This window comes from Gymnogyps californianus, chromosome 7, assembly GCF_018139145.2.
Source record: "Gymnogyps californianus isolate 813 chromosome 7, ASM1813914v2, whole genome shotgun sequence".
NCBI classification, from domain to species: domain Eukaryota; kingdom Metazoa; phylum Chordata; class Aves; order Accipitriformes; family Cathartidae; genus Gymnogyps; species Gymnogyps californianus.
Window position 1 is genome coordinate 36,165,798 of NC_059477.1, and position 13,431 is coordinate 36,179,228.

The 13,431-nt window shown below is 39.6% G+C and overlaps 1 protein-coding gene across 1 annotated transcript in view; it reads right to left on the reverse strand.

Annotated features, from left to right (window-relative positions):
• The window catches only part of NCKAP5 (NCK associated protein 5), a 407,543-nt gene that overhangs the window by 375,214 nt on the left and 18,898 nt on the right, over window positions 1-13,431 (reverse strand). Inside the window, exon 4 of the mRNA XM_050899634.1 lies at window positions 11,267-11,395. Within this exon, the coding sequence (XP_050755591.1) occupies window positions 11,267-11,335 (69 nt within the window). The 5' untranslated portion in view covers window positions 11,336-11,395. The remainder of the gene's footprint in view (window positions 1-11,266; window positions 11,396-13,431) is intronic.

A 13,431-nucleotide genomic window follows, 5' to 3' on the forward strand; every position in this document is an offset into this window, starting at 1 on the left:
CTCCAGGGGTGCTGAGCAAAAGACATATTTACACTGCAGAGTTTTGCGTAGCTCTATTGACAGCATAAAGCAGAATATTTTCCATGTGAAAGATTTAGCCAGTTTTTTTGGCAGCTTGGTTCCTAACCAGAAAACACTTATTCCATAAAGGCAAAACATATAGTGATTTAACTGAAATTTTCAGTAAGACACACTTTATCTAAAGATCAAAATTGTAAACTCGTGGAGCAAAACAGTGTGCATCATCTCTTCTAGTGTACGTCTTCTACTACAGCTATAGGATTAAATGAGCAAGAGGGCCAAAAGTATATATATTTTTTAGAACAAAACCAGGATTTTCTAGCTGGGACTAAACCAAATACCAAAATCTCAGAATTTTTAACACAGGCTGGAAATTGTGGTTTGCAGACAGTTCAAAGCTATAGGTTTGATTTGAGGCTATCCCACATTCACTGTGAGTAACTGGACAAAATAAGCAAAACTCAAGAACACCGGGGAAAGTTGACCAAAGCTATTGGTAAAATAAATCTATCTGGATATGCCTACATACCTCTTTCCAAAGATTTTTTTTCCCTTTGTACATTTACATGCACACAAGTCTGTGAGAGAAATGTAGATTCTTCTAGGGATGCAACAATATTCAAAATAGGACATTTGAGAGGATGCCATGACTGAACTAGCAGGAGGTAGATTCACTATTCATTCTCGGTGTTGCAAGGTAGGGAATTATATCAACGGTATAAAACAACATAGGACATAATTTCTCTCTCTCTTCTCCCCAGGATTGTATTCAAGCGGAATCAGGCAACTGTGAGGGACAGAGGAGACCTGTCCTTCTCAGGGTGTGTGTTATGTTTAATTGCTGAAGGCATGAAGCATTTTAAAAGGTTTGTCAATAAAATCCCTATTTAGTTAACCCCAATCTCCTCAGATCTCTTGTTACAGGCAGCCTTCTGCTCTTAACATCTGGGCAGGCAAAGCCTCCAATTACACTGCTGCATTTGGTAGCTTAATAGACCTAGATAAGGGTCCCTGGTATATCCATTTCCCTTGGTAACTGCTTATCTCTGGCTAGTCCGATGATACGCAGCCTTTATGTCACAGCGAGGCACATAATCATGTAGCAGGCCATGCAGCGTGTGTGCATATTCACATTAAATCCAAAGCTTTCCGTGACCTTTCCTCTTCTGTGGCTGGACTTACATCTGTCACAGCTACACTTTGTAATTGATGGGGAAGGGGCAGGGGGAAAGGGAGAGAGCAGCCCAAGATCATGGCCAGGAGCAGGCTCACACCGCTCGAGGTCTTCTCCCCTGCGTGCAGCCTGCTCCTGGCCGGCATCTTGGGGGAAGAGGGCAGGAGCGGACAGGAGGCTGCTGAGCTGGCTGTGGACCAGATGGCAGGCACCCGCCAGCTACTCCCGGAGACCCTGGGGAACAGAGCCTGGCGTGCACATTGCAAATCATCAAAACTCCTCTGAATCATGACGTGAGGCTCCATCCAAAATAAAGATCTACTATGAGTCAAATAGCTCCATGGCAAGATTTCTCCTTAATATGTCCCTAACTGGATGATATTGAAGAAAACCTGTAAAAATCAGCTCTCAGCACACAGTTGTCTCCTCTGCACTGAGATGAATCTATGACCGCTTTCTTCTAAGCCTTGCTATCTGCAGCTGTAAATTACCACAAACTTCTCATAGTCCAGTCTCTAGAGTTTGTCAACTTGAACATTTGACACCCATTTCTTTTTGTTGCACCCAAATTTTGTATTGTACCATGCTGAGGTTTCCTTCCTGAATAACTCTCAAAACACATGCAGAGATTTGTCTTGCTTTTTCCTTCATTTTCATTTTTAGTTCCCCCTCTGCAGCCAAATCAGTATCTTTAAAAGCTTTTTAGAAATTGTTTAGGATTTAATATTTTCACGTTGAAAGTCTGACAGGGAATTTGCTGAGATTCTGTAGCAACATGGACTGATTTTCCTGCTTTTTTTAAAGGCCATAGAATATTATTGCCCTCTTTTTCTCAGTCCATCTGCCAGCTAATTTGCAGGCACTAGTAAAATCATCTTTTCTGTTCTCTGTACTTCTTAGTTTTCCTCTGCTTTTGCATCAAATTCTGTGACAATGAACAAGGGCAGATAAGCTACAGAAATTTCTCTTAAAGCTTTTATTTTAACCTTCAAGTTTCATGTTTGTTGCTTTAGGTTTATGTGCCAAAGACATGAGAAACCAAAAGCCAGCAGTTTGTCAGAGCATGCTCTCCAGGGATTTGGGTTCTGTTTCAGCTGTCACCGTGTCGCCATATGTACCTATTGATGTAACTTCTGATGTGCAGCAACAAATGGTAAATAATTCCTCTCTTGGAGCGCACTTCTGCCTGTGTTGGTGTCAGTGCTTTTGATCAATAAACCATTGAGGCGTCTTCCAGCAGGAATATTGGTCCAACTGTTGCTCAGAAACAACATGCTCCATGCACCATTTCCTTCTTTTCAATGCTATATATGAGCTTTTTACTTTTATTCCCTCTTCAAGCAATATCTTCTCTAGCTTGCTATGCAGCTACTGCTCACTGTTTATCCACATCTCCAATTCTTGAAAAGGCTCACTGGTTTCTATTGGTATAAACTAGCTTTAATCAAAGTAATAGGTCACTATCTGTATCACTCCAAGCAAGGATTTCAGTTCTTTCTGTGACACTGGCACCTAATAAAGCCATTTCTTCTCATTAGGCCTGACACTTACTTCTTCTAACGTAATTCCCTGGGTTCACTGAGTCCTTTTGAACTCGCAGCCCCTGTATTTTTTAGTTATCATGTTAGGTTTTGCCAGGCTGCTCCAGAGCCCAAGAATGGCACTTACAGTAATTGACTGCTGCCAGGACACCCAGCGCTTTACACATTTCTTTATTTTTTAATTTCTCTTCTGCAAATGAAATCCAAACCAGACATTTCCACCACTGCTACATGGAAGTGCCATCGTCCATCTTACTTGGTGAATCTAGTGACTTTATGCTGTCTTTATCCAAGCCAATGTAGATTCTACTTCTAGTACCCTAGATGCACTGCTGTGCTGGTACATGATGTCCTTAAACCCATGCAGACCACAGCGTTTCCCACATTATTAGCATTAGTGATATGCTAATATCAGTAAAGCCTAACCACTGCTGTCCCACACCAGTGGTTTCTCTTTTCTCCTCACCTCTCCCCAGCTTCTGCTGTGAACTGACCCATTCAGATGGTTCTTTTCTTGTGTCTTTTCTCATACCTGACATACCAGAGCTCTTGTTCTGATTTCCACTTTATTAAAAATGCAAATGCAGACAAGTATGTGCTGTTGGCAATACATTTATAGATAGCTCCGTTTTTGCAAAGTCCTGGTGTTTAAAGGCACTGGGTGTGCACAACAGACAATCTGTTCTTCTTCTGTTTGGATGGTTTTTACACGCTCTACCCACACTGGGATTTTCTTTTTCCACAAAGTTTCAAGCAGATTTCAGGGCTGTCTATTATATAGACAGTTGATAGCACTTCCTTTGCCCAGTCTGTGGAATAGATGTCCTTACTGTCAGATTTGCAGAATAGTGCAGCCAATACCAACATTGCCATAAGGAATAGACTTTTCTAATACTGCCTTAGTAATTCAGTTTACTGAGTCCTTATGCCAATTCTATATTTTAGGGTTTTCCCTACAAATGTGCAAACATTAACCTATTAAGTTAGTAACACTACATGTACTTCATTGCTGTTCTTTCCTGTATTGTCTTCTACATCAAAAAACAACACACTTGTCACCTTTATTAAACTGTTGTCCTTGACTTACACTCCCACTGTATGTACTGAATATTATGGATGCTTTAGCTTGCCTCTGCAACGCACTGTGAAAACTGTTTGTTCGAGGCTCACATTCTGCATGTCTTTTCCAGTGCACTGTGCTTTTGCAGTGCCTGATTATGCCCTTGGTACATGCTTTTCTTCTGATAGTGTATCCAGCTGAATAAAATTCTAGAAGTTATAAATTCACACACAAATAAAAATCCAAGTTTTGAGCAGATTGAAAATATTTACAGATTCATAAGGAATTTGGCAGCAGTTTTAAGTGGAAAGAAAATAATCAGGCTACAAACGTTAGAACATTAGTCAACATCTGACTGGGCAATATTTTTAATGCCACCTTTCATTTCAAAATGCTGGATTACGTTATGTTACACAGTGATGTTAGACACATTGTGAATGTCACAGTCAACTAGCAAAAAGTCAGGGCTATTCTCTTCACTGAATTTAATTCCCACATACGAGGAGTTCCCCTCCCGCCTTGCTGGCGCATCACTCTTCACAGCTTTACTATAATGTTGCTTTCTCTGTGGCACCTTTCATCTGAAGATATCAAAGCAAGCTGCAGACACATGCTAATAACAGATCATTCTTAGAATACTTATGAGGTAAGAAATTATTATAACGTCCAATTTATTGATGAGAAATCTGAATTAGAAATTTATTAAACTGAGTTAGAAATTGATTAGAGGTCACAGATGTTGGACTTTTAACCCCCAAACGCCTGGCTCCCAGCCCCATGCGTTACTCACAGATAACACATGCACACTTCTCAAAGGTCTCCAATTCAACTCAGTGTTTTTGCACATGACGCCAATACAACCGCAGGTAGACTAGATGAAGGTATTACTCCCACGCCCCAGTACAATTAATTATATTACACTGCTACCCTTATTACAACAAAGTGGTGTCATTAAAGCTAATCCTACAGAGCCCCACAGGAGCATGTGACCAGAATGAAAGCAGCAGGGCACAGTTCATGAGCCACCAGAGAAGCACTTTACCACAGCTTGCTTTCAGAAGTAAAAGCCTCATTTTAAATAAAACAAAAACTTTTACTTTGATAAATGCTGGCTGCTTCAAAAAGATATTCTGTTCTCAAATCTCCCCAGCTAAATGCCACCACAGCTGTAAGTGCCAACCATGTGTGTAGCCAGGCTGGGACTTATCCACACAAATAAAGAGCACAGCTTGAAACATCGACTTTTTCCTGATCAAAAGGGTCTGGGAGACAACTGGACAGTTTGGATCAGGCAAAGGATAGGGCTTTTATTATTTTCAAAGAGCACCCCAGTGAATAGAGTAGCCAATGTGGCCCTGGTGGCAGTGATACGTTCTAACACTCTCCTCATCCCACACAAGTTACTTAAAAGGTTGGCTTTGGGTCTGTTTAGGGCTTGGTATTTTCCATTTTTCTTTTTGTTGAAGAACTTCTGTAGGGAAAACCTGAAATACAATCAATCCTTTCATTAGCTTTTTTAATAGCATTCCTTGTCTAAGCTGCTTCCCCCACATACCAAATAATAAATTGCAAATATTACCAAAGAAACCTTGTCACATCAAAAACGTCTTCATTATACCCATATTAAGGAAATATGTGCTTTGATTTTATTAAAGTACAATTTCTATTTTTCTATGTGTTTTCATATTAATTTTCTTCATACATTTCAGTCTGAAGTGAAGAAAGAATACAGAAAAATCCCTTTCCATCCTGTTTTTACCTAGTTTCATTCACTAGTTATTTTCAACTACATATGCTGAAATGAAAGATTTAACATGAAAAAATTATTCATGAAAAAATTTAAAATCATGAAATATTCACACTATTTCGCTTTGTAAAGCTGTTCTTTTTAACAAAACCTAAAGGATTTAAGCCACATGATAAGGCAGAATGTTCTTCAGAAAGATCTGTTTCTCTTTTAATAGCCATATATCCCAGTCTAAACAGAAAACAATCTGACATGGAGGTATGTGACAGCTAAGCAATGTATTCCAAATAAATATATTCCATCCACATTATGAATTTTGCAGCTTATTTTAATTCTAAACAGAAGTACTGTGGCAATAACAGCAATGGCTTTGATCTTGATTTCTTACACAGCAATCCAGAAAGACATAGAGTTCCACCTTGTTCTCCAATTGTTGTCTATCTTATCATCTTATAACCACATATACGATAAAATATGTTTACTAAAATGTCTTTCCTACTAATTACTTTACTACACAACAATATGATGGGACGGAGATCTGTTATTTAGAACCAAAAAAGAATCCAAGATCTTTAGTCCTCCTATCTCAAACCAGTTTGATTTTCAGAGTTGTGGTGTTTTGATTGCAATCAATTTGCAGAAGAAAACTTTATAAAACCAAAATACAGTAGCATCACTTTGTACAACAGATGAAACAATAAGGTAGTATAAAATTATGTTGAAACTGTAAAAAGTATATCCTTCTTGGGTGGTACATTTTGGTTTTTAAATATCCGGCAGAAATTACAGAGATATTATTTTCTTTAACTGATCTCACTGGATTACCTGTAAGAATTGTTATGAAGTTAATATTCCGTAATTGTTTCACCTGAATATAAAGCTATAAAACATCACTGTCACTGCAGGCTTACCTGCTTTGTCTGCAAATGTAAATGAGTGTCTGGGTGTATAAAAAAATCTCCAACCTGTTGCCAATATTGGAAACCTACAGAGCAATAACAGCCATTGGCTATGCTAGAGATTTCTGGAATAAAATACCTGTGATATTATGACTAAAGGCTGATAGAGACCTAATTTCATTGAAGCAAACAGCAAGATGCCCCTTTGACCTAGGCGGCAGTTGTATCGATTCCTCTGTTGCATTATCTGGCATTTCTTAACAGCAGTAGGATTCTGAATCTTGTTAAAATACATGGCTTCAAAATACTAACTTCCAGTAAAGCATTAATTCAAATATTCATGAGGCCCATAATCACTCACTAAAAAAAATACGTCCTATGAAGCACATTCTATGAACATATTTGTGCATTTATATTTTTTAATTTTAAAAACATTTATTTGCCCTCATTGTAAAGCTTATTCCCCCAAGACACCAGCTGGAAAGGGGTAGAGTAGTATATGAAACAACACTGAACTCTTCTCCTTTATCTGAGGTGATCAAAAAGCAGTTACTGTGCCTGTGGTGTAAGGAAGAGTGTTTTAATGTCTATGAAATTTCTCACTGGCATGTTGTTTGAAGGATGTTTCTGAAATGGATCCTCCTCACCTGAAGCCTGAAACTCATTGTTTGATGGGATAGGCCTGAATACAAAACACTCTGATGAAATTTATATTCATATTTTGAAGGCCCAGATCCATATTCTAAGGAGTTTGAAGCCATGTCTTTTTTTTCAGAAACAACTCTTTCCTTTTCTCACTCTTCCATCAAATACCATCATAGCCTATATATTCAGCGTGTAAGAGATGAGGAAGGAAGAGGGAATTTTTTTGTTGTAAACATCACTATGCAATACTTGTAGATTAAATAATGGAAAAAACATTCCAGAAGAATATTACAATCTGATGCAGATGGGAAAAGCAGCACAGCCAGGCAGGGTGAGGAATGTTATCAGAAACGCCTATTTGTATCTCATGGTCCACAGTACAAAAGTAGAAACATGTTTCCTTTAAACACACAGAAATCAGAATTCTTTCTGAGATACGATAATGCTGGAAGACTCCACCAAACAAGGAGAAGCTGTTTTTGAGCAAATCAAGGCCAGATTTTCCAAGCAGAGTGTCCAGCCCTGAATGCCTGAGAGGTTAAACACAAAACCTTTGGGAAGAGATACGAGAAGAGAGACGTAAGGACTTGAACAGGCAGGGGACTGGACTAAGACACAGTGCTCAGATAGAATTTGGAAATAGAGTGGATACAAGGGTAATGAAGACAGACATACGATATGAAGGCAACAATTAAGAGGAGGTATGATAGAATAGGAATTTGGGGAAAAAGAGAGGAACACGAAGTGCTTTGTTTTGCCCTGTTGAATTTCATGGAGTCACAAGGCATCCGGTGTGATTTACTAACAGGCTGCTGCAGGCACTTGAATCTCAAAATGTCTCTCCCAATTTCTGATGAAATAATAGCTGGCAGTAAACAATGAACAGTGCTCATATGTTTCTAATTAAATGTATGGATGACTTTCTAATCTAGTTACACATATTCTACTCAATATAAAGCTTCAATAGACACTGACCTGTAATATACAAGTACTGAAAACAGATGTATGCACTGAGAAACTCTACACGCAAGTATAACCTGTAAACGCCACGCATAGCAGAAGACATTGTTTTAAAACTGGGTGTGTCAGCCTGACGGTATGATGGGATTACATGATCAAAATATTGAAATATTGCAATATTTCTTTCCCTCACATGTTTCCGTCAACACTTTTGCACCAATATGGGCTAATCAGCCACAGATCTTCAGCTGGCACATATTGGCATAAATTCATTGACCTCAAGCCAGTGCCTGAAGACTGTTTTTCAGCTGCATACAATCTCCCACCCTACTTACCACTTGTTGAAGAGCAGGGAGAAAGCATCACCTTCTCATACAGCCACAGTTTCCGTTTCTCCTCTAATTAAGTCCTTACGGGCATTTTAATATGCAGGTAGCACTGATTATTACACAAAGCACTTTTGATGGTGTTACACACACAATATTCCCTATGACATTGGCAAATCTCTCTCTCTGCTCCCCCCCTACTGATAAGAAAGGGTAAGAATTAAGCATAGTGCACTATCTTGACTATAAATTAAGTCCAAACTAGCAGTAGGTAGGACTGGAAGCCAGAAATACCTAGTTCCTTGTTCCCATCTACACAGCAGACCATGTTGTCACCTCAAGGGAAAAGAAAATGTCTATCTTAATGCATTAGGGCTGAATCTAGTCCATTACATCAGTGAAAACATTTAGGGAAAAACAGTACTGATTTGCCATACTAAGCAATATCTCTGTGCAAAATTCACAGTTGCTAGCATTTCCCTTAGCTTTCAGTACCCAGTTTCTATGAGTGTTCTTCTTTTTGCCAGATAAATATTGATAGTTTGTGGCCAGTTGTTTGGATCACAGCAGTACATTTTAGCTGCAAGATTTAGGCTGGAGTCTGTTTCAGGCATGTGCATGCCTAGAACTAACAACAGAGGTTGGCCCTGGGAATAAACACACTTCTGAGCATACAAAACCTGCCAGATTTTGTTTGCCTCTGAGTGTATTAGATAAAATTGTGAGTTCATACTAAACCTACCTTCTCTGCCCACAAGATAGAAGACAACTGAAATAATAGTTTCAATAGCGCTGGGAGCATGATGTGGCCTGCTGAGTGTGTGCAAGCTGAGAAGGCAAGTTTTGTTGCAGGCTGAACAACCTGGAAATGGCTACCTCTCACCATCAGAGCACTGAGCTGCAAAGCCTGACCAGGAGGGAGCTTAGACAGCTTCTCATTAGGGTCCTAAGGTCATCTCAGAGTCTGATGGAGGACTCATTACTCTTCACTACTTTTATTTCTCTCTAACTATTTTTATTTTTCAAAATAAAGCGATGTAATTCATCACCATAAGAAGCAGTGCCATTTCAAAGCCAAGGAAAAGGACAGACCCCTTTTGAAACGTGCTCTGCACATTTCTTCACTGGCCAACTGACACTACCTGAGAAGTGCACACCTTCTAGGTAAGGCCTAAGGGAGAAGAGCAGAGTCCTCAAAGGCCTGGAGAGCAGCGGAAACCTGGGAGGGAGGGACTGCTCTGCTGACCCCTGCTAAAGAGCACAGCAGATGAATGAAAGGCATCAGTGGATAGACTGAAACCTGCTCAGTCCATATTCACTGCTTTTAGCATGTCAGTGGGCTTTTTACTTTGCGGAAAAAACAAAACAAAACAAAACACAAGTATAGCATAAGATGAAGGAAATTTCATAGTTGTAATAATGTGTAAAATTCAAGGTAGACTAATTACCTTAAATTCACCTGAGACAAATGGTCACCACAAATTAGGGCAACACATTACAGCATGGGGATACAGAAGTCAGGCCAAAGAGATGGGACAGAAGAGTTTCTATTTTCTAGGTCTTTGTAGCCTTTTTGGTGGAGAAAATCTCAACAGCAAGCCGCAGTGCGGGTGAGGCAGGAGTGGCTGGCCGGAGTGGGCTGTGGACAGCTCAGGTAATGGGGTTAGCACAGGCATGGATGAGGCCTTGCTACCCAGCATAGCAGGCAACAGGGCTCTGGGGTCCCACAGTCACTACCTGTGTGTAAGGAGATGTTACAGGAGATGAGAATATCTGCTCAAGAAGTCATCAGAGATGAGGACTTCAAATGACTGCTGGTACATTCTGGGAAGGGAGTACTTGCGTATTCTCTAGTGTCCTGTTACTTTGCTGCTGTCCTTTTCTCCCTCTAATCAAGTACTGCTTCATGAATCATTTGACTTGTTATTTATGAGTGACATTGGGCAAAGTTTAATATTTTGTGGCTTTTGTGTGAGGAACCAAACTGGCGTTCATTAGTGACCTGAACTCAGCCCTTGCAGCTACCAATGCCAAATCCACCTGCTTCCAGCACTTCCTAGCATCAGTCCCAGCCATATGAGTACTCAAAAAAATAGGCAGCTCTATTATCAACACCCAGGAACAACCTTCTTCCTCAGAAGACAACCTCTATGAATGTCAAAGAGATGGCATGGGTTTCCTTGGCTCTCCCAGCTTTGCTTGTTTCAGTATTTGTTAGACTAGCATGCTGAGTACTTGACATTGGCGTGTTTATCCTCTTACACAACTGTTCAACATCTATCAGCATTTTCCGGTCATGTATCCATAGTACAGCTATAAAAACTCCTTGTTAATCTCAGTCATCATTTGAAAACATTAACTAAAAATAAATCTGGAATACAGTCTCAATGAATTCAAATCCTATGTATAGCAAAACCAATTATTTTACAGCATGTGGCATTTACATTTCTCTTTCAGGTGATATTAGAGTAGTTTATACATTCACTATGGTGAACAAATTTTTCCTAGTATCCTCAATAGTAAAACAAGCATTTCTGATTAGATGACCTCAGCTACCTACAGTTCTCATACACTAAGTATAAAGCAATACAGAGTGATCCCACAGAGGCTGAGTAGGATTTTAATTACAAGTTTGGTATATTTGTCTGGATTCTTTTCTTGTGTAAATCCAATGAATTCAGGGGCATGCTTCTATATGATGACAAGTTTCTATTTAGGATGCTGTAAAATTCCTCCAGCACTTTTGCTCTGGAGAATCTTAAAAATTACAAAAGGTTGTGATATTGTGATGAAACACCTTTAAAATGTACATCATTATGAGTATTGCCTCTTAATAACTCTATTTTTCTGACAGAAGATATATTCAGTAAATTCAGTAAATATTCATTCTTACCACAAGACTGCTGTCCAGAGAAAGTCTTTTCCCAAATTCCCTTTTCTGTAGCTGTCTTTTTCTCTCCATTGCTGAGGTTATTTGTTTTCCTTTTGATCAACTAGAAATGTCAGACTGTTTCCAGCATCACTGAAAAAAAAAAAAAATTTAAATGCACATTTCAATATCCTACTTAACAGTTTCTGTCTTTCATCATTAACTTTGTAATAACCCAGCAGCTAATGACTGTGTCTATAGTAGGCTGTGTTCCAGGAACAAATTTTCTGTGCCAAAAAAGCTAAACTCTCGAGACAGAAATATTACCAATATGTTTGGGTCACTTCTCAAAGAAAAAAAAAATAAAATCTGCTACTACTGTCTTTATCAATGCACCCCATATTTTCATAGTCTTTTTTGAACTGGGCTGGGAGCTGGATTTGCAGAGCCAATGAACTACCTGGGCCCCGGGAGGGGGAGGCGGGGAGGGAAGGAGTTCATTTCACATTAATTGCACTCCTCAGTATGCCCTGCTTGTTGGCACATCTGTGCTGCTACTATGATGTACAAATTTTGGACCTAATCTTGAAGAGTTCTAAAAGCTTTCAACTCCCATTATCCTTAATGACAGACAAATGCCCTCAGCACTTTCCTTACGTTTTTAAGGTCAAAGATTCTGCTGTGATAATCAGACAGTCCCTCTGCCTGTACTGAATGGCCAGGGAACTTCACCTTGTAAAGCTACCACAGAGGGAATTAGTCTTTCTAGTTTTGTAGGGTCTGGTTATTCCTGGCTGGTAGTTTCTACTAAAACCAAGCCACAGCTTACAAGTAACAACTACCAGCTCTCTCTTTTCCTAAATGTTCCTGATGATATATGTATTTGAAAGTTTTAGCTTGTATTTTAAGGCAATATTTATTGTGTGGGATTCAGGAACATGGGCAAAGCTAATTAATTTATTCAGGATTTAGAGAAAGTAGGAGAATAATAACAGAAATCAGAATCTAGCCTGAATTAAGGCAGGCAGATGATAACGCTCATAAATACAGAACCAAATACAGGAATTTTCTCCTGCATCTCATAGTAACTGCATTTGCTGTATCAGAGGGCAACATCCTATATCTCTTAATCTGGGCTAACTCCCATTAAGGACAAAGAGCTTTCACTACAAGAATTTGTCCACATTTTTTAGTCAAGATTTGATGTGGAAGCCTATTTAAAAACATAATTCTAGTAAGGTTGAGATATTCATACAGCGCTACTTAATGCTAAACCTAGAGAAATTCATTGTATTTGACTGAAAAACATGACTAAGCAAAAGACAAATCTGTCTGTTTCTGATCCTTTTTACTTATTGCGAACAGCACCTTCAGTCCCAAACAGCCAGGTGATGCATGAGTACCACTGGGCTTGGCTGTAGGGTAACGCAGCTGGCATTCCCAAAAGAAGCCTTGCATGTGCCCTCCAGATATATTTGCATGCCTATGGATAGACTTGACTTCTCATGCACCTGTGAGCGATCCCATCTGTCGTTGTGGAGATATCAAGCAGATAAAACCACCGCAACTCTTTCCTCGAGTTGTCCCCGAATGCTCTGCCACGAGGGCACATAAGAGTCTGAATGTGGGTCAAGCACAGGCCGCCTGCAAGGAGAGCAGGATGCCCCAGGCTAAGCCTCCAAAGCCAGCTGGAACTCAGAGGGCTCCCAGAGGCACGCAGACTGGGATCATAAGGTACAATGTGGGTATCACAACTGGGACTGATCTTGCAAAACACTTCCCACGAGGAAACCATAATTGGTCCAGCTACCAAGCCATCCAGTGGTAAATTCAGCCTTCTATTAAACAGCACCTGGTGTCTCCTATGCTTGTTTTGTACTTCTGGTTTACACTTATGCAAGACCAGAATTCAGGCCATTTTCTCCAAAATGGACAAAAATTAGCCTCTATACACACTCATCTAAAGAACATATGCAATGAGAACACGTACACACAATGGTAGGAAAATCTCAGTTATTGCACTGTGATCATTCCTGCCTTGTGTTTTTTTCCAGGTTTACCTGTAAGCCTTGCTTCCTTTTTGTAGTACCAATCCTAAAGCTACACATACTATTTAATTCAGCTAATAAGGAATCTCAGTGGTGTGCTGTCACATAATTACCATTGTTTCCTGATTAGCTATCGTGTCT